Below are 21640 nucleotides of genomic sequence, written 5' to 3'. Positions count from 1 at the left end.
CAATACTGCCAAAGCAATTGTTAAAACAAGGCTCTTCTCCGTCTCTCTGACAGTTCTTCATTGTCCTGCTGATAATTCTCCTGGCAGAGCTGATATTACTCATCCTATTCTTTGTGTACTCAGATAAGGTAAGCTAATTTTGTTTTCCATGTTATGTCTGAATGTAAAAGCTTCTGTCTGTTATTGTTCCAGTTAACTTGGTAGCATTTTCTTTATGCAGTCTAACGTTTCACAATGGCTTATCAAGGGCCAAGGCTGTGTGGCATACATTACAGTTTGAATGCCCTAGATTGGGAAAGGGTTACATATTGCACACACACACATGCACACCACACACAACTGCACAAAGCAATGAAACGTGTTAGTGTGGTAAACATATCTATGCTCCAGTTGCTTCCGGGGATCTGAGTTTAGTCTTTTTATATTTGTTTTTTTCATTCTGTCATTAACCCAGCAGTCAAAGGTTAGGCCACAAAATGAAGCCTAATCCCAACCAGTTGGCTTCCTGTAATTGGTCCCAAGCACATTTCCCATGACCACTGCATGGGCTTAAGTCAGGTGTGGGTCTATGTGGTGACAACAGATGACGATATATATAGCTCTGGAGATCATTGACATCCATGCACAGATTCTTCTCCATGTTTAATTAAATTGCCCCACAAATATTTCATCCTAAAAATGACAAATGTCTTGTGCAAGAAAAGCAATGAAGTAGTGTTACTTTCATCAGACGAAACTAAACGAAATATATTAAATTTTTTTTCCCTGATGAAAATGAGACGAGACGGTGACAATGTCCTTAAACGCTGACTGTGACTATAATAACATGCAGTATTGTTGACAAAGAATGACGAGACTAAAATGGAATTCATAAAATAAAAACGTTAATAAAATCTCTTTTGTCATTATAATGAGGAGACAAAATATTACAGGCCCTCTTAATTTTCACTTAAACAGTTTTCATTCGGTATTCGGTAGCGGTATTTTTTTCTTCCTGTGCTTTGAATGCTGGCCGACTGGGGCAACGGGTGAGGAAAATATTGACAGCTTGCTTTATTGCCATTAATCTCTATATTTCTCTATCATCATGGATCATGCGGAGAGTCAGACTTCATCCAGCCAGAGGGAACTATCACCGACTGTACGCTCCGACACGCTGTGAATGGTTCATGATCGTTCCCTCTGGCTGGATGAATATTACGCATGATCCATGTAGGACTACTACTGCAGCAGGGGGCTCCCTGCAGCGCCACGCAACTTTCTAAATTCTTCCCTCTCACGGAGAAAAGAAAGGTCAGGTCGCAAAATGGCTACATATGATAAAAATTATTATTATAATAAGACAAACATACCTGATACTTTAAAAGTCAGCCCCAGGCCTACATGCTTGCAGCTATTAATGATTCAGCAGTAAAAACGTGAAGAAAAAAACCTGATGTGTTTATAAGATATTTGGAAAAAATGCGACGAACTTGAAGCGGCATATCAAGGCTAATCACTTGGGTATTAGACTAAAATACTTTTGATTTTCTTTTGACTAAAATCAGACTAAAATACCCAGACTTTTAGTCAACTAAAACTTGACTAATAAATTAGTACACAGTGAATTAAATATGAAAAAAATTACATTACATTTAGCTTTTGTCCAAAGCGACTTACAATTGCTATATATGTCAGAGGTTGCACACCTCTGGAACAGCAAGGTTAAGTGTGTTGCTCAAGGACACATTGGTAGATGTGTCAGAGTGGGGAGTTGAACCTGGGTCTCTCACACTAAAGGCATGCAACTTATCCACTGCTCCATCACCACCCCATCAATTAACAGGGGCATCTGACACAGGACTAAGACTACATTTTAAAATGGCTGACAAAATTAACACTACAATGAAGACTTCTATCTGTTTTCAAGGACGTGTTGTTGATAGATCCGTCTATTTATATATTCAAAGTCTCTATGTCACCCGGCCCTCGGGACACCCAGCTAATTCTCCGTCTTTGTTCTGAGGTTATTGCTCAAACTGAGTCTCTCAGGCAGATAAAGAAATTCATTTAGCAGCCAATCCACTCTCAGATTTGGATCAGGTCTCGGAGGCACACCCTGTCGGGAGTAAATATGTCTGCAGCCTTATCTCCAAAATATTACCGGCTTAACTTTGGGGGGGGGGGGCTCCAAACCCTGATCCCTCCGATGGAATTTTAATAGAGAGCCTCTTGACTTCACAGCAGCGCCTTCCCTTCACCTGTGAAGTCAGGAAGAGATAACCAAGTAGGGCTAAGGATTTCTTAAATGTTCAATCAAATGAGTCGGCATTAGTAAGGGATAGGGTGTGAGTCGGAGAGAACTGTCTCCTTCACACAACTTCCAGTGAATAGGAACCGTTTTTTATGTTCCTCCCATCTTGCCAAATTACAGTGTGTTTACTCTGGCTTAGACCTAATGGGATGTGAGACCACGATAATGCTGATCGCTACCAAATTTATTTCCCTTTATTGGTCTTCAAATGTCATTGGAAAGCAATGCCATGACAGCAAATTATGTTATTGGAGATGACATTTTCAGACTGCCTTCAAAAAACAATGTCCTGCAAATTTGAGGAAATGCTGTGGTGATATTACACAGATAGCATTTTATGATAAAGAATGTCAGGATTCGATTAAGGACAATCAGTGTCCAACCCACTTCAAATGTTTTTTTCTCTCCTCCTGTCTTGCTTCTCTCCAGCGAGATCTAGTATGCCATGTGAGGCTCTCCTCATCCTCTGCTACAGCCTGTGATCAGAGGAATCACTAATTCACTTCTCCTATTTGATCTTCTAATCACAAAGCATTTATTAACAAGTCTGGAAGACATACAGTAGTTGGCAGCTTTAAAATGTGTATCGACAGAGGCCTGCAAAACAGATATTTTAGTCTTTCAAATAGGTCATCTTTAAGTCATGAGTGATGCCTCTGTGATCCTTCCTGGTGACAAGCTGTTGACGAGATGCTTTAATTGAGTCAGTCTCCCTATCTCCCTTCTTACTCCTGCATTTCCACCCGTTTAATCCTGCTTAAGAGGTAGAGCGCTTTCTTCTTAATGGAGAATTTCTCTCTCTTCTTCCCCACCCCAGCAGTCTTGCCTCCAAGTATAGCTCAGGTATAGCTTATATATAGGTACCTCATAGTCCAGTGGTGTTAAGCTCTATGATTAAATGCCATGTACAGGCTGTAGTATACTATAGGCTGGCCCTGCAGTTAGCAACCAGCTGACTACAGCAGATGGCTGGGCCACAAACCAGATTACAGCCATCCGTCTTTAACGCTGTGGCCTCATTGTGCCTCCGTCGACCCAACATGCCGAGCCGAACACCAGTGAAGGTTTATTAGCTCGGAATCAGGAAGCAGAACCTGGCAAGCAGAGAAGGGAAGCTCTGAAGCATGTGCATGGGATGCAGGGGAAGGAGTAAAAAAGAGGAGGGGAAAGCAGGTGGACGCGGTTGAGAGAAAAAAGGAGGTGAGATATCCTAGGCAGGGAAGGAAAGAAAGATGAATGTGTTAGGGAGGGAAATTGTTAGAGGAGAGATAGAGAACTACATAAAAATAGTCTGAAGCGAGGATCAAAAGAGGAGAGGTGTCACTGTAAAGTTTTAGAGAAAGGCGATGCTGTCATAAAGGAGGAGGGAAAGGTTACATAAAAGAGGGGAAGGCCGTACAGCATGCCTGATTTATCTTACTAAGCTCAACAACCCAGCGGACACATCTAGTCATGTGTTGCATTTGTATATCGCCAGGATAATGTTCAATTCCTGGCCATGCTTTTTCCACACCATTTACAGAGTTGGTCTTCCCCCTACTCTGTCGAGTGCCCTGGCCTCAGGCTACCCGACACAGGCTTGCAGAGCAACTGAGGGAATTAAGTAGCCTGTTTAATGATGTGCCGTTGAAGACCTCTGGTTGAGATCCTGTTCCTCTCCACATCATTTATATTACTTTTACGGGCAGTTAGCTAACGCACTTGTCCAGAGCTGTGCAATCAGGGCAACAGTAAAATATTGTTAGCTTCGGTTCTTGGGGTCCTACAGAGTCAAAGGATGTAACAATTAGAGCAAGTGTGCCATGGATACATGTGAACCAAGAGTGATTGTGGAACAGAGTATGACAGTTCTGAACACTTTTGAAAGAGGTACCTTGGCTTAGAGTGAATGTAAAAAATTAGATGTGAAAAGGATGCTTTGGGTTGACATGAGTTTATGCTTAATTATGAGGTAACGCTCTTTCAAGGCTGTTGTTCAGCTGACTGGAGTTAAGCCACCAGTTTCTCTGTGATCTGACAATTCAGAAGAACACAATAAGTATTTTTTAGTCTAAGTGACACTTTCTTCTTAATTGTGTAGCTTTTTAAGACTTCATAGAATGAGTCATATTTAAAGATTGAAGATGAGATGGGGGGAGGAGGGTTCAGTTTTCCTTTGGCATTTGTCTGAAGCCTGCTTTAACTTGACCTACATGTAACCACATTGTTGTCAAATAATCCATACTATTTCATACCAAAACATGTATTTTCCATGTGATTTCACATGGGAACCTATTTTTTCTCCAGTACAGACTGTCGATATGTTGTGTAAGTGTCAGGAACCTGCCTTATATTCTAGGAGGGTAAAAAAGTAAAGGAAGGAGTGTTTAAAGTGGCTACAGTCAGCATTTTTATATTAATTAATTAATTAATTAATTAATGTGTGTGCTGCCCAAAGAGCCAAAATAATTTTGACAACAGGTTTATGTTGAGAGAATTTTCAGTGAGAAGTTGATGTTAGACACTTATTTCTTTGACCAATGCCATGGCTCTGCTTCAGTTATTCATGCCAGGCTCTTGTGTAGCTCCAACAAAAGGTGCCATACTACTGAAATTTGTAAAATTGGACTGCAGAGATGGTAATTCATTTGTAAATAAACACTTTAACTTCATATGAAGATTTCAATCACTCAAAGTGATAAATAGCAGTTGGGTAAAAGTGAAGAGACTCACATAATACACTAATTGCTCTTCTATACACCCATCACACCACCTACTGTAAATAAGCAACACGTTGTCGTGTCTTGTAAGGAACTTAAACTGCCCTCTGAGACACCAGTTGTTAGTCAGTCATCCTCAGAGGCAAAACTAATGAGAAAGAAATACAAGAGAATCAGCACTGGGGTACAACTCACATACCTCCAAATGTGTTCTTCCCATGGCAGAATGTGTCACCTACGTTGTGCAGATGTGACCTTTGCTGTTTGAACAGGAAAATTGGATTTGAGGTGCATGTTCAACAATGAAACACTGACAAAAAGATCTGCTCTTTCACATTTATAAAAATTGGAGCAGACAGCACGGTCATGGTCACGGTTCTATGAAAATGTGTTAGCAGTGTGGCTCCATGTCTGCACAGTGCCAAGTCCCAGTGTACCTGGTCCCCAAGGGGTTCACACCAGATCTGGGGTCCAATTCTGACAGCAGGAAGTTATTAATGTCTCTGTGCTGGGATCAGAAAAAATAAATGAAAATAGCATAAGACAAACAGAAAATGAAATAAAAGAAAGCTGTAATACCTTTGCATTTTGTAAGTTCAGTACTGGCTGGATGTATTGTGTTATTACAAGTGATAGACAGGTGTTTACAAGACAATCCACCACCCACTGTCTGCTCTCTGCTTTTATGCACAGTGACAGAAAACACACACCAATTTGGGTAGAAAGCGTACTCCTTCCCCCGCCCTGTCAACGTGTATACCTGCACATCTCCCTCTGTTTTCTCCCTTTCTGTGACTCGTGTGTGTTCGCCCTGCTGGCTGCGCTGAACCCTAGATTTCTGTGATGAATGTGCTGTCCTGTATTGCTGAGCATGGACTTGGTCAGCCCAGAGCAAACCACAAGCTTATCTATTTAATGAGAAGTATGAGCCATGTGTCAGGGTTTTGTCAATATTCTACACTGGAGGTATTGCATTAATGCCCAGTAGCAACTTTCAGAGAAAACTTACCAGGAGTGAGATGTTGCCAAAGTATGATATTGGACTGTTATTTGTGAACAATTTCCAGAACCAGCAACATTCAAGAAGTTATTTTTCCTTTTCAGAAAAAATAGGCTAAAGCAACAAAGATGTGTTTGTATCTGCTCCTTTTGCAAGGGGAAAATGGGGCAGAGTGTTGCATGATCAAATCCCTGTTTGTTCTGCAGCCATTTGTCTGCATATCGTTAGCGGTAAGTCTTGATCATTAAGTTTCATTTCACGCAGTTACAAAGACTTCCACACATGAAATGGAAGATGTACAGAGACCCAGAGAATGATTTTTATTGTAGTAGGGGGGCCCCTTGTCTCTAGTGACTGTGTTAGTGAGGAGTCAGTAATGAGCGAGCCGCATCACATAGCCTAGATGGCGAGGAGAAGATAGAGCATAGAAACAAAGTATGAGGCAAAGATTGATGATGCTGCTCTTCATCTCATTTTCCTGCACAAGGACAGATATGGTAGGGCCTGCAGCTCGAGGTGCAATACATAGATGCGCTCCTCTGCATCAGCAAAGTTACAGAGCAAGAAAGAAGAATGTGATTTGAAATGATACTAATCTTATTCCAAATGTTTTAGCGGATGTTATAAATGGATTTTGCATGATTAATGACTACTAAAGCATTTTATTGCCAGGGAAACTTTAATTGCTCTGTAAAAAATCTGTTTCACATTTATGTTTAATTCAGCAAATAGTTTTCTTATGCCTTGCAGCTCAAAAAACAAGGGTTTGAGGGTTTTCTTCCCACCAATAAATTGCTGAACCACTTAATTAAAAGCTTAATCTAGTTTTCTGTATGATCAAAGTAAGGTTTGGTCCATCTCATGTTCTGTACAGTGTACAGAATACAGGTCTCTGCAGAGCTACACAACTAATTAGTCAAGTGACATTGAAATTGTATTTTTTATAAATGTTATAATGTTATCTACCAGGCTGCTTCAATTTCCTATTTTTCTATTATTTTTTAACTGAAGGATTTATTACTGATTGTGTGCAGATTTCTTTTTCCGGGTACAGTTTGAGGCCTTAAGCTCTAACTATTAAAGCAAGTATGTTCCTTTTGTTGTAATATAACTTGTATTGCCTGTGAAGATGTACAGCATGGTTCTGGCAGTGCATGTCATTTTTCCAGTTATAATTACCCCTTATCTGAAGCGCCTTTCAATCTGTCCTGGCAGTTAGCAAATCCCCACGGGCAAAGCAAACTGCAGGAGAACGAAAGCTCTGATTTTGTATCTCATTAACACATCCAATGAGATATTAATCTCCATCAGACATGGCACAACCCTGAGCACATTGTTGGGGTTCAATCAAGAGGAAAATGATTTGCTAGCTCTGCTGAAGGGCATGTTGAAGATGTGTGTGTGTGGAGCGAAGCGACACATGACGTGTCAGATCTCCAGTCATCATGCAAAAGTCCAAGTCGCTGCAGCAGGGTTATTTTTAGATGACAAGAAAAAGTTACATGTAGCTGAGCTGCTGTTGTTTTCCACTTGTACTTTCTGTCTTTACATTCTAGTTGTGTCTATGCACTATTTTCACCATGATTAATTAGTTGAATCCATGATCAATCATACATTATCCTCTAAAAACACTCAAAAGTACTGGGACCCCATGGACACCATCATTATTGATAGTTTGAAAAGAGCAGAATAATGTTAATGCATTCTTACAAACACTCAAGTTTCAACTGCCTATACCAATATAAAGAAAATAATTAATGCTCTAACTTAATTAACAGTTCTAGCTTAACTAACCCCTTCATACCAAGATCTCTAACCAGGGCTGGTGTTGTCTTTTTCGTCTCCAGGTGAGTGAGAATGCCAAGCAGGACCTGAAGGACGGGCTGGCTCTCTATAACTCAGAAAACAACATAGGCCTGCGGAATGCCTGGAACATCATCCAGGCAGAGGTAGGCAGATCTCACACAGCATATTACATCAAATATTAGAAACATCAGCATGACAGTTTTCTCACATACTTGAAGTGATACAGTACATGCATTAAAAAAATGCAAAAGATGTTTATACCTAAATGCAACATTTTTCCTGAAATATTCCAGCTAATACATTCCTGGCTGTGGCATTAATGCGACATTAACATACACTTCATTCCATTATTGCAGTTCTCTAAAGCACAGGGACTAATTACAATACTTGTTACATAAAAGTTAGTTTGAGGTCTCCCCGGACTGGCAGGAAGCATTAACTAATCTTGTGTCCGGTGTGTGTGTGTTATTCCCAGTGGAAGTGCTGCGGTGTGATAGCATACACCGACTGGCACGATGCCCTGAAGGAGAAGGTAGTTCCTGACCGCTGCTGCCAGGAGCACTACCAGAACTGTGGGCGTAACTCTACCACCATGTTCTGGAACAGGGTGAGTTCACATTGGTTGTAATGTAAATGCAACATGTTTTTTGGTCCCTGGGCCAGAGTTTCTGTTTGAAGTCACATTTCTTTTTGAAATGAATGGCCACAAAGAGACACAAAATCACTACAAAGAGAAACAAAATGACTACAAAGAGACTCAAAACCATTACATACAGAAACAAAATGACTACAAAGAAACTCAAAACCACTACATAGAGAAACAAAATGACTACAAAGAGATAGAAAATAACTACAAATAGACACAAAACCACTATTAAGAGAATCAAAATGACTACAAAGAGACTCAAAACCATTACATAGAGAAACAAAATGACTACATACAGAAACAAAATGACTACAAAGAGACTCAAAACCATTACATAGAGAAACAAAATGACTACATACAGAAACAAAATGACTACATACAGAAACAAAATGACTACAAAGAGACTCAAAACCACTACATAGAAACAAAATAATTTGAAAGAGACATCAAACTATAAACAAAATGACTACAAAGAGATTCAAAACCATTACATAGAGAAACAAAATGACTACAAAGAGACTCAAAACCACTACATAGAGAAACAAAATGACTACAAAGAGAAAGAAAATAACTACAAATACACACAAAACCACTACATAGAGAAACAAAATAACTATAAAGAGACACAAAACCATAAACAAAATGACTACAAAGAGACTCAAAACCACTACATTGAGAAAGAAAATGACTACAAAGAGACACAAAAACACTACGTAGAGAAACAAAATGACTACAAAGAGACTCAAAACCTTTACATAGAGAAACAAAATGACTACAAAGAGACTCAAAACCACTACATAGAGAAAGAAAATGACTGCAAAGAGAAAGAAAATAACTACAAATACACACAAAACCACTACATAGAGAAAGAAAATGACTACATAGAGAAAGAAAATGACTACAAATAGACACAAAACCACTACATAGAGAAAGAAAATGACTACAAATAGACACAAAACCACTACATGGAGAAACAAAATGACTACAAAGAGACACAAAACCACTACATGGAGAAAAAAAATGGCTACATACAGAAACAAAATGACTGGAAAGAGATACAAAACTTCTACAGAGAGACACAAAACGACCACAGGGTTGTGTCATTTGTTGTTGTTTTGTGTCTCTGTACAGTATCATCATGCATCATCAGCCAGATCCATATGGTCTTGCCATTTCTCACTAAGTTGTGTTAGAATATATATGGTTTAAAATAATAATTATGTTGATCTTTGACACTGACTATTATTAGTACAGGATTCACGGGGGACACGAAAATCATATATTTTATATACTTTAAATCTCTGGTCTATCTGTTCAGTAGTGGCTTTTACAACCATCTGTGTGTACTTAAAGTAGCTGTTTTCGTCTTATTACTGAATTCTGACCGTGCTGTTTGTTTCTTTTCATTATGCATGAGACATCAGTCCCTTTTTCTCAAAGACATTGCAGCACAATGTTCACCAGTCTCCCCCATTACAAGTCTAATCTACTATTGGTTTGACATGTGGTTTGTTAGCAGGGCCAAAGTAGGGGATTAAAAGCTGTAATATAATTGCTAAAGTGAGAATAGGCAGACATTGAGCTGGCCCATTGGGAAAGCGCAGCGCTAAAAGCTTGTGCGTAATCCTGCCCAGAGGAGAGGGCCACACACTATATAGTAAAGCCTTACATGCTGCCTCAGCAGCCACACTTAAGAAGGGGCACCAGTTTGCAGCTGAAACCACCATTACATCCTTCACCCTACCTCCCTGCCAGTGAGTTACCTCTGAATGAACCCAGGTGGGAATACATTTAAGAGTTAGTGCACACGTCTGTCCATATGGCCTATAAGTCTGCATATAAAAGTCATTACTCATGGGTAATTAATTTGTTTTTACACCTCAACCTGTTGTTCATTCATCCAAGGGTACATCTCTTATGTAAGAGAAGCTATAAAAGCTGAACTGGATGGTTTGTCTAGTTGACTGAACAGGTTACAAGCATCACTGCAAGTAAAGTGACATGATTCCTATGCCACACTAAAAATACACATATGTTTAGTGGTATCTTTACAAGGTTTTGTTCCATTTTAGGGCTGCTTCGAGAAAGTGGAGGAATGGCTGGATGACAACAAGCACCTGCTGGGAACCATTGGCATGGTCATCTTAGTAGTGCAGGTAGGAGGCTTAGTGAAAAATTTGTTCCCCATTTCTTCTCTATCTCTGTTTCTTCTTCTCAGCATGTTTATTAAAAAACATGTACATCTAGTGGCCACCACCATCTACTGAGAAAGTTATGATGCTCAGTGGGCGTTCTGGGCACCCACACATCTTGAAATATTGAAGTCACTGTCTTCTGCACCCTGGTCCTGTCTGGGAGAATCAAAGCCACCTGGCTTTATGCCAACAGGCTGTAGCCATGTATAAGGAGCGAAGATAGGACAGTGGAGATACTGAATATAGAAGAGCAGGTATAGTCGCAGATTAAAGACACTGTAGGAAGGTGCGAGAGATATTCCTCTTAAGATAGTTTCTCTTAGTCCTAAACTGTTCTTTACATCTATACGTCTTTGTACAGTGAGTGTCTCACTGTCTTTGAAGTAGTTTTCACTAGTTTCCACTTACTTGGAGGTCATAAGTGTATTCAGACTGAACAAAACGTGTATTCTTGCTTTGTTTTTGCACAGATTTGACTGTTGTTTTGTTTATTCTCTCCAGACAACCAAGGTATCAACTGTAATGCATGCAATGTCACTGTCTGTGCTGTGTTTGTGTGACAACTCAGACTCTGACTGATTTCAGAACTCATCAGGAACTCATTTCTTTCTCCAATTTTCGTATAGGCTCTCCTTTTTCCTGTAGTCTGTATATTTTTGAACTGGAGTCATAAAGCCCTGGGATAGGTGGGAGGTTCTCACTCAAGTTTAAACATATTTAGCTCACACTGACACGTCTTTTTTTATGGGCAAGCGCAGTGGGCAGCAAGACAGTCCTGGGTTTGGATCCAGAAACACCCAGCTGGGGGCTTGTTCTCTTGGCTCCAAAGACTTAAATGTTGATGACAATTTGAGACACTAAATTGCCCATGAGTGTGCCCAATGAGTGGGAATAATTGTCTGTCTATATGTGCCACCCTGTAATACACTGTTGTTGAAGTGATGTTCAGAGGACCCTGCCTAATGTAAATGGATGGAAGGAAATGTCTTTGCTTCAGTATTGGACCCTTTTATCTGGTCAATTTAATCTATTCATGCACCTATCTAACAAGGCAATATTTCACCTTGCAATTCTATATGTCATTCCTTCAGCTCCTACTCTATCACATATAGTGCACATTAAGAGAAAACTCTGTTGTCTGTGTAACTGCCAATTTCTGTCCTTGCAACCTTTACGTAAAATACCTTTATGGCACTCACTACTCAATCAACTTTCCGTCTAAATGTAGTGCAAATTTTAAATGAATTTACCAAAACGAAATGCAGAAATGATGTAGAAAACGTGATGGAAATATGTCATTTATTTTTGTTTTACATATTATTTGAGGAACGTTGCCGTCTTCTTATCAGTCCACACAGATCTGTTGTTTTCATCTGCTCGAGTGACACTTAAGTCATGTCCTTCATGTACATCATGTCTGTTTTCATCGCATTTTCAGCTTTTGCTCCTCAGCCAAGTGTAAAAACATTTTTGCGACTGTTGTCGACTGTTTTGTTTTTGATATTTTGTTCCACTTTTTCTTATGCACAAAAAGAAAACCATGAGGATGGAAAGGCAATTAAAATTTCTGTACATGCGGTGTATCATCACCTGCACTATGCTTTTTCCTTTTGACTTTTAATGCTTTCACTACTCCCGCTCATGCAAGACAAGTCCTCAGTCTGCTAATACATGAATCCATAGCTGCGCATTTCCAAGGTTATTAGGGGAAGATGGTGCCTGAGCTTTATTGTAAGGTCACCACCTCACTGAGGGAAAGTCAGCATTATATATTGACCACCTTCCAATCTTTATGTATTCATGACATCACACTCTTCTTACATGCTCACATGCATTTATTCCAACTCAGACTCTTTTCTCTCTCTCTGACACCATCTCTTCCCTGTCTGTTCATTCTTGTCCAAACACACACACATACACACAGTATGCATATGCAGAAGAGGGACAAATATTGGTCATTTTTGGGGACTGATAATGTCTTCATGCAGAATGAAACCCCACAACACCGACTCGGCTGACAGTGATTTATTGACATACGCACACACATGCACACTCTCCTCACTCAGGTTCTTCTTTTCAGGTGAGGGTGGCAGAGTCGAAAAACAGACCTTGAGCTGTTAAATTACTCGAAGGCAAGGCGGAGGTCATGAGAGCGATGAGCATCATGAAAAGCCGACGCCCTATTATGTAACTGCAATGTTACATGTTACAATGTTACATAATAGCCAGAGTAACAGAGAACTGTTTAATGAATGATTTAGACTAGCAGCATACAACTGATTTTGGCAAAAGCCTATATAACTTCAACCACATTGGTTTTAGAAATCTCAGCTGTATTTATATATGGATGATGAATTAGCTTTGAGAAGTCTTGTACTGCTGTCTCACTCAGACTCAATGAAGCAGGCAAAACTTTGAGCCACATGTAAATAATTGTGTTGGTTTAGAAGCACTAAGACAGTTTTTCATTGGTCCTAACTCCCTCTAAGCTGGATATTTACCTCAAATGGCACTTAGTGTTTTGATTGACAGCAAGTTAAGGTAGCATTTTCTCTGAAGCAGCCCCATAATTTAGGTTTTGAGTTAAAATAAAAGAGAATCAGCAGCTTTCCCTGGCATAATCACATCCTGTAGGAATCCCCAGTGGAGGTTGTTTACAGGAAGTTCACCTTGCCTTTTCAGTATAGACAATGCACCATAGAGTACTTTGCCATTTCCGTGCCATCCGAACTTTGCCAGATAATAGTTTTAGGATCAGCCTTATGACTGTGTTTGATGTAGAAGTATCAGGGGTAATGGAAACTTCAAAGAGATAGCTGGCTACTTTGATTCAGTGGCATCTCAATTTACTTCACTGACTTAATGCTTGTGCATGCTGTACATTTTCTTTTTCCATCACAAAGATTCCAGAGCCTGCTATGAAGGCCATCTGAGTAAAAGAGACTGAACGAAAATGTGCTGGTGCCCCACCACAGGATTTATTGTGCATCAAAACACATGACAGCCCATAGCATCAACATCGAAAAGACCACACAGACACACACATATATCATGCATAAACACATGCATACATGCAGACACAAATTCACTATCTCCTTCTCGTTTCCCCCACAGCTCCTGGGTATGGCGTTCTCCATGACGCTGTTCCATCACATCCACAGAACGGGGAAGAAGTACGACGCTTAGCCTTGAGGAGAGGTGCCCAATGGAGAGGAGCCCCACTGCCTAATGGGATAAGACTCTGATTTAAACACCCCTACTTCCCCCCTTAATTTACAACCTCTTTAGAGCATCTTTTGCCCCCCTCCCCTCCTATACCTTCTGTACAGATTCCAGCTGGGTCCCCGCTCTATTCTGCTCTCTCCTCTCACCATTCATTTTGCCAAAGAGTAACACAACTGGAAGAGAAGGGACACCTACTTTTGGCAAGGAAGAGAATCCCATTGGTTTGTCACTCCTCTTGAGTACATTTATTTTATTTTATTTCAAAAAAAAATTTCTTTTTTTGCTTGGACTAACAATTTGCTGGAAAGGACGGACTTTCAGACAATGAACACTTAACTAATGCCCACGCACCCCACTCTGAGGCAAAGAGAACATATGAAACTGATCATATCCTTTTTCCTTATGTTGACTAAAGTCAAGCTCCCTTTTCACTTGTAAATGAAAAAAAGTTCCAACATGGCATGCTAGTTTTCTACTTTACCTTACCTTTGTCGTCGAAATGTCAAACGTCTTTATTTTGTTTTATTTGTTTTTTTAAGTATGTCATTGACGTTCCTGTGGAATGTGAGTGTTGAACAGATCAGTGCAATGAGTTCTCAGACATGCAGTGTGTGTGTGGGGTTGGATTTGACGTGACGTTGCTGCAGAGGGGCACAGACATGTAATCCATGCTTCATATTTATTTCATTCAGCCGTGCAGATTTGGGTAAAGTAAGTGTGATGGAGGGACGTCATGTACGCGTGAGGAATCATCAGTGGATTTGTTTTATACCAAACTCTGCAGTATCCTCTGAATAATACATTTTAATGCACAAATCTGCCTGGGAACACACGCACACAATTTGTACTGCTACACAGCAGCAGTATTCCCATTCCCTGAGAGACAATACAAATGGTGTAAAAATGGCTGTTTATTAGGTCTCCACCAGGACTGTCAAGTGAAGAGATCTGGGTGATGTAGTCCCCCCTTCCAGACAATAGACTGAATTTTATCACATTGTCCAAGCTGCAGAGCAAAAAATCAAACAGCACATAGAAACATGGAGAAGCAAGGGCACAGGGGGCAAAAACAAAGTAGACATGTTGTCTCCTTGTTGCAATCAATTGTGTTAGCGGAGGCGGCTAGAGCCTTTCTTCTCTATATTCTTGAGCTCTCATCCATTTGCTCTGCCCTCCTTGTTCTCTCTCTGGCTGTCAAGTGCTCCTGCCTCCCTCCCCCCCCCCCAAAATTTCTTTCCCAAATGTCAGAAAGCATGCTCTATCCATACACACAACACCATTCCTCCTTATCATGTAGTTCCACCTCTGGTTCGCAACTTCTTACCAATTTTACGTAAGCATCCTTTTCTTGCAACCACAGGAGAGGCAGGAGGGAGTGTAGGCAGATCAAAGCTGAGACAGATAGGTATGGCAACATGCCCTGTAGGACATGTCTGTTTATGTCTGATTCGCTGCAGGAGATCTGAGCATCAGCCTACATCCTTAAGACTGAAAATAGTTCTACATCTGCTGTGGCGACTTAGAGAAAATGCCCACCGGTGTATTTGTTTTAGGCTTCAACATATCTGAGCTTGTGAGAGGCGGTGGTGAAAAGGATTATCTAATTAATACAGAATAAGTTTAGGCCATTATTTGATTATGATTTTTTTGTCATCAGTTCTGACAGTGTACTCGCAAAAGTAAATGATGAGGTTTGAGAACATGGCTACAGCATTTCCACACCATCCTACAAGGGCAAGAAACGATCAGGCAGGTTTTAAACATGCCAACAGTTTAACCAGATTAGCAACCGCTTTATTCACAAAACAGAAAGCGAGTGCTCTCGAAATGTCAGTAATAATACCTCATTGCACAGGAAAACTGTGTTCAAACTTCTACAGAAAGGACAACAGGTCAAAGTTGAACCCAAAAGTCAGTCTGGAAACTGCTGTTGTTCACAGAGGTTGAAGAAATTTGCTGATACAAAAGCCCGGCACACCGACATAGGTGATTACTCTGGATGATTAGATTCATCCATTGTGGGGACTTTGGAGGGCACTGTGTTGGGCATAAATTTCACTCTCCGAATTCAGATACTAAAAATGTGGGACAGTAAAAATATAGCACTATATGGCAAAGGGGGAGTGATTTCGGACACAGCCGATTTTTGTCACTCTGGCACAGGAAGTGATCCCCAGTGCACTGAGTGGCTTGTTGGTTTCTCCAACAACCGAAAGAAAAAAAGAAAAACAACCAATCAGCGAGTACAAGCCCAGACACGTTTCAATTGGCTATGTGCTCGTTGCCCCGGCAGACTTCTTTTTAGAAATGTTGCCACATTCCCAGATCTCAGCGAAGAACTTGCAGAACTATTACTGATAGTAATGATGGCCCAAACTACAGAAATAAGTTCAACTTGTAATAAACTGGAATTACCCTTTAACTGGAGAAGACAGATGATCATTTTTTGCTGCTGTCTACAGAGTAGAGAAATAATGGGGACCAGAAGTGATCGCTTTGGATGAAGCATTGGAACTTAGACACTGCGTTGCTGCTACATGGACAAAAATTAGACATTCTTCCAGTCTGGCAGCCTGTATGCCTCAGAGTCTCACCTGAAGTCACTCTTAAAGTTTTTGTTTGTTTGTTTGTTTACTGGTTTTATAATGACTTAATCTGAGAGACACATATTTAGAAAGTGGGTGGGGGGGTTCGTGCATCAGGAAGCAACAGATTTAGGCGGTTATGTGCAGCGACCCTGCTGGCTGTGATTCACTGCCTGCCCCCATATGCGCCGACTCTTCTTGCTGTGTCCAGGGGGGAACATGACAGCTGCTGATGTACAGCGCCGTCACGAGCAGTCACATCTCCTCTGCTTGGCTGCCTGCACAAACTCTCTACACATCCCTTATTTACTGCCTCGCTCTGCAGACACCCCACGTTACATATACGATAGCTGGCAGCACTGACACTGTAGAAATACAGCTGCACTCTTTGGATGCCTCGAAGCAGGTGTGAGGTATATTCTGCACCCAGAAGGGGTTATAGGAGAAATATCTAGAACTAGTTCTGTAAATCAGACTGAATTGTACAACTAACTGCAGGCAAGGAATTTCAGAAGAAACCCAAGATAAATATTTTGCTGTGTTGCTTCGTCTTGCATGGGGTGGGAAAGTGTTAAAACGCACATGCCACAGGAAATGTGAGATAAGTGCAAATAAAACAAATCCAGCGTCTGTCTCCAAATCTGACGTCATACTTCAGAGACCCAGCCTGCAAACTGTGTAACTCTTTGCCCCCTGACTGATCTGACTGTGCTGACATTCTCTGCTCTGTGTGAACTCCATTTCCACTCTGCCACTGTCACCTAGTTTTCACGGTTTATATCGGAGAAAATGTTCCTTCATGTTTTTAGAATGCAGCGATGAATGCCATTTTAACAAAAGCTGTTTAATGATGTTATTTTTGTATAAATTGGTTGTCACTGTTTTAATGTTTGTTTTTATACGATGTACTGTTATTTTTTCTCGTTGTAGGCAGTTTTTACTGGCTTTTTTTTCTCCATTCATGACAGAATGTCATTGGCACCGATTATGAGAACATGACACCATTAAGAATTTGTTTCTTACAGGATTAGTCTTTGCGATGTTCCTCTACAAGGTGCAAAAACGCCTTTCTGTCTTAACATTGCTACAGGCAGTTAACACAATTAGGTCAGAATTAATAGAGGGAAAATTTTGCATCTAGCATCGGGTGAAGCGCACAAAAGACATACTGCACGCTTGTCGTCCTGCTTCTCTTTATTAGGACCTAGTTTAATTAAACAAGAATGTGCTGGAACAATCAGCAGTATGTCTTTTAAAGCTGCCAGTATACGGCCCATTATGTATTTCTAGAGCATGATCTATTAGATGACACTGAACAACACAGAGCTCATGTCCTACAGTATATCGGCCCTTTAGGTTAGCCCCGAATGTAAATATGCTAATTCTATCAACTGATGTAACTTACTGTTATACTTTACCTCTGCCACTTATCACATTTACATTGACAGTTTGACATTTTCTAATTAAAACAAGCTGTTTTCTAAATCGAACAACCTATGCTCTTTTCTACTCATTTTCGGACATACCTTCCACCGATAAGTTACCCATTTAGCGTTTGATCGTTTTTCTGCCTCTGTTTCTTCTTACAGGAAGTACAGGAACAGTGTAAATTTGATGTAAATTTGTGTTTTTGTCAGTATGGTTTTCATATTTTCTTTGACTGCATTCGCATCTTGTAGTGAGACAATTTTTTCTGTATTTTTGTTTTTGTTTGTTTTGGAAGGAGTATGTATGGAAGTACTCCAAGTAAGCCACAGAGCCTGTAAAGAAAGAATGCACATGCAGTAATTGGGTTTTGTCTGCTGTGAAGAATTTTGACACACAGAAACTGTTTAGGATTTTATGGTTTTCTTTTTCTTTCTTTCTTTTTTTTGACATATTATTTCCGTAATTTCCTCCTAATCCGTCACCCGTGCTAGTGCTGAATATCTGAGCAGTGGAAATGTATGCTCTAGAAATGGTGTGTTTGATGTTGTGTTCTGCTGGGTGGCACTACCTGATACCTGCCAGCCTTGTCCTGTGGAGTTTTCTGCTACATGTGAAAGCACTCTGAATATCTATACTAGGTGGTGCACAACCTTCTCTTTATTCTCTAAATCAACTATTTTTAAATAAAGAAAAGAGTGTCACAAAATCCCACGATACCGTACGCTCATTGCCTTTCATGTTTAATGACTCGGTGCTCCTGATGAATTCCCTTTTTATGTCACTGTCAGTTATATATGCAGCATTTAAACAGTATTTGATGCCAGATTTTTTGTGGGTTGGAAGACAGGACTTGGTATGAAGAGCAAAGTGAAGCGGTGTCGCAGCAGGGCCCATGGTGTAATTAATGAAAGAGATTGGCATTGCTGCCTTAAAATGGCCTCTTTTAAAAAAAAAAATCACAAACCGTGAAGGACTGTTGTCCTAAAGACTCTGAGATGAGCTAATGGTAGTCAGCCAGTCGAGCAGAGGGGTTTTTTAAAGAACAAAAGGGAGATGATGAAAGTGGGAACCATCACCAATTTGTCTCGTGTTTCTACAGCATGGAGTGAGCAGCAGAGTATTTTTGTATGGAGCTTTATCCCTTTTTTAACCTAAGGCCCATGTGTGATAGTGAGTAGAGTTTATTGTGCCATTCCATCCTGGCTTTATGTTTTACATCACTGTTCCTTCTATGCAAAAATATGACCTATTTTAGCCTTTGTACAGATTATTTTGTATGAGTAACATGTACTGAAATAAAGTGAACAGAATCAACCGTGGATACTTTTTTTCCTAATTGTAATTCCACCCCACCCCACATCCTCAGCAGAACTCATTTCATTAACCTGAATTGGGAAGGCTTTCATTTTGATGAGATTCTTTAGTTTGTCCCTGTGCAGCACTATTCAGTTTTGTTAACCTGCAGTGGAGGTGATATGCAGGTTGTTTCTGCTGCTATCTGTTCTCAATCTGTTGTGTTTCCCCAAGTAAACTCGCTATCTTGTTAACCGCTGTTTTGACATGACTTCACAAAAACACCATGACTAATACTGCTGCGGGCTTACTGTGGCATTACACTATTTGTTGTTCTTAAAACTTTTTTAAAAGATATATTTAATAGTCCTGCATGAAGTATACTGGATTTTAGTTTTACAATGTTTATATAAATTCAGTTAAATTAAAATGTATTCAAGCTGTGTGGGTTTTTTTAAAGGAATAGTTTGACATTTTTGGAACAACATGCCATACTTACATTATGCTTTCTTGCCTAGAGTTCCATGAAAAGACTGACACCACTCTCGTGTCATTATGATAAATATGAAGCTACAGCTAGCTGCCGGTTAGCTTAACTTAGCATAAAACCTTACTGCTAACCTGGCTCTGTCCAAAGAAAACAATATCCACCTACCAATACCTCTAAAACACACAAATTAACGTGTTATATTTTATTTGTTTAATCTGTACAAGAACCAAAAATGTCTTGGTTTTATAAGGAGACTATGTGCCAGACTATCTCTTAACCCAGTGCAGTTAACCCCAGTAAAACCATAATGCATAGTTTTGATCCCCACTGGTTCCAGTCTTTATTTTACAAAAATGGAAACGGGGAAACAGCTAACCTGGCTCTGTCCAAAGTTCGCCACACAAGTGCCCTCTTGAATGCCATCCATCCATCGTCAACCGTTTATCTTGCGTACAGGGTCCAGGGGGCTGGAGCCAATCCCAGCTGACATCGGGCGAAAGGCGGGGTACACCCTGGACAGGTCCCCTCTTGAATGCCCCTTTCGTAAATAAAACAAGATAATGTGCCCACTATGTGTACAGGCGCTAGCTTTCGTCAACTCTCAAAAGGCATGCATTTCCAATGAATATGCATCTACATGGGCCCTAGGCACATTTGAAATTCTTCCCCCCTGCCCTATGTTATTGCTCCACTGATAATATCCCCTTTTGACTGTTTGACCGACACAGTTTGGGACTGCATATGTTGCACTACTGATCAGGCAGAAATCTCACCAAAAATCCACACACGTTAACTTTAGTATCTCCAATAAAGTGGAGCTCACAGTCTGAAACAGAGCAAGGTTGTGCCTCAGTTTATAGATGTTTATATTACAAAACTCTACCAGTTATGTTGCCTCTCGTCACAACTGTCTGGACTCACAACGCGTGTTGCACTTAATTACTATCACGGTTGATGCCGGTGTTGCATCAGCTGGGCGGAGTTGATTCACGCTTAGTCAAAAAATTTCTCTTGCGGCGCCCGCTGATATTTTTCACCCTAGGCAACCGCCTCTGTCACCTATGCCATGGGCCTGACCTGCCACTGCTAAAGGTAATCTATCTACTTACACCTCTAAAGCTCATTAAATAACATGTTATATTTTGTTAGTATAAAAACAACCCATTATGGTTTTACTGGGGGTTTGGTTCGTCTAGTTTCCAGTCTGGCAGTAGCCAAATGGATAATGTATGTATGGATGGAAGGTATGTTTGGCAGAAGCTTCATATTTACTGTACAGACATGACAGGGTAGAAATAATCTTATCTAACTCAGCAGAAGTTGAACTATTTCTTTAAAGAACACAAAAGGTAAAGTAAAATGTTGCACGACTAGGAAGGGCAAACTTCCCAATTAAGCACCTTTGGGACTAAAAACAGAGCCCTATCCTGTCTAAAAAGGAGAGATCAATCTCATTAAGTCTTCATGTACCTCGAAAGGCACAGTGGTACTCCACAAGAGATACTTGATGTAATGATTAAATAAAAAAGAAATTGTGATTAAGTATTCACATATAGTATCCCTATTGCCAAGGACAGATATGGACTACATTTATGAATTATAAGCTAGCATTAGAAAAGACCCAACACTAAATCTTTTATACATTCACATTAACTTTATAGTCGCATGATTTCTTTTCCTGTACTCTATCCTCAGATAATCCCTCCGGTCAGTCTGACAGCTGATCCATTTTGCCAGACGATTATCAATTGAGTTTTACATCTAAATCTCATTACAGAATAAGTGGCCTGACATTTTTGCTTCTTGATTCATTTGAGTGTTACTTGGCTGAAATTCAGCATATTCACTGTCAAGCACAAACAGACACAGCACATCGGAAACATCGGCCTGATGTCATTTAACTACATTAGATGTCCTTCCTCTCAAATATGTCATTGTCCAGCCTTTGTCAACTGTCATTCTGATCTATTCCTGGCAGGA

At 40.2% G+C, this 21640-nt stretch overlaps 1 protein-coding gene across 5 annotated transcripts in view; it reads left to right on the top strand.

Moving 5' to 3' along the window:
• The window catches only part of tspan9a (tetraspanin 9a), a 186566-nt gene extending 167370 nt beyond the window's left edge, over window positions 1-19196 (top strand). For all 5 annotated transcript variants that reach the window (XM_046037617.1, XM_046037616.1, XM_046037615.1 and 2 more), the window contains 5 exons: window positions 54-128; window positions 7840-7941; window positions 8274-8405; window positions 10517-10600; window positions 13754-19196. In XM_046037617.1, the coding sequence (XP_045893573.1) occupies window positions 54-128; window positions 7840-7941; window positions 8274-8405; window positions 10517-10600; window positions 13754-13825 (465 nt within the window). In that variant the 3' untranslated portion in view covers window positions 13826-19196. The remainder of the gene's footprint in view (window positions 1-53; window positions 129-7839; window positions 7942-8273; window positions 8406-10516; window positions 10601-13753) is intronic.
• The last annotated feature ends 2444 nt before the right edge of the window (window positions 19197-21640 follow it).

The sequence above is a fragment of the Micropterus dolomieu genome, linkage group LG22, assembly GCF_021292245.1.
Source record: "Micropterus dolomieu isolate WLL.071019.BEF.003 ecotype Adirondacks linkage group LG22, ASM2129224v1, whole genome shotgun sequence".
Lineage (NCBI taxonomy): Eukaryota > Metazoa > Chordata > Actinopteri > Centrarchiformes > Centrarchidae > Micropterus > Micropterus dolomieu.
The sequence above is the reverse complement of the archived record's forward strand: the minus strand, read 5'-3'. Positions and strand labels throughout refer to the sequence as shown.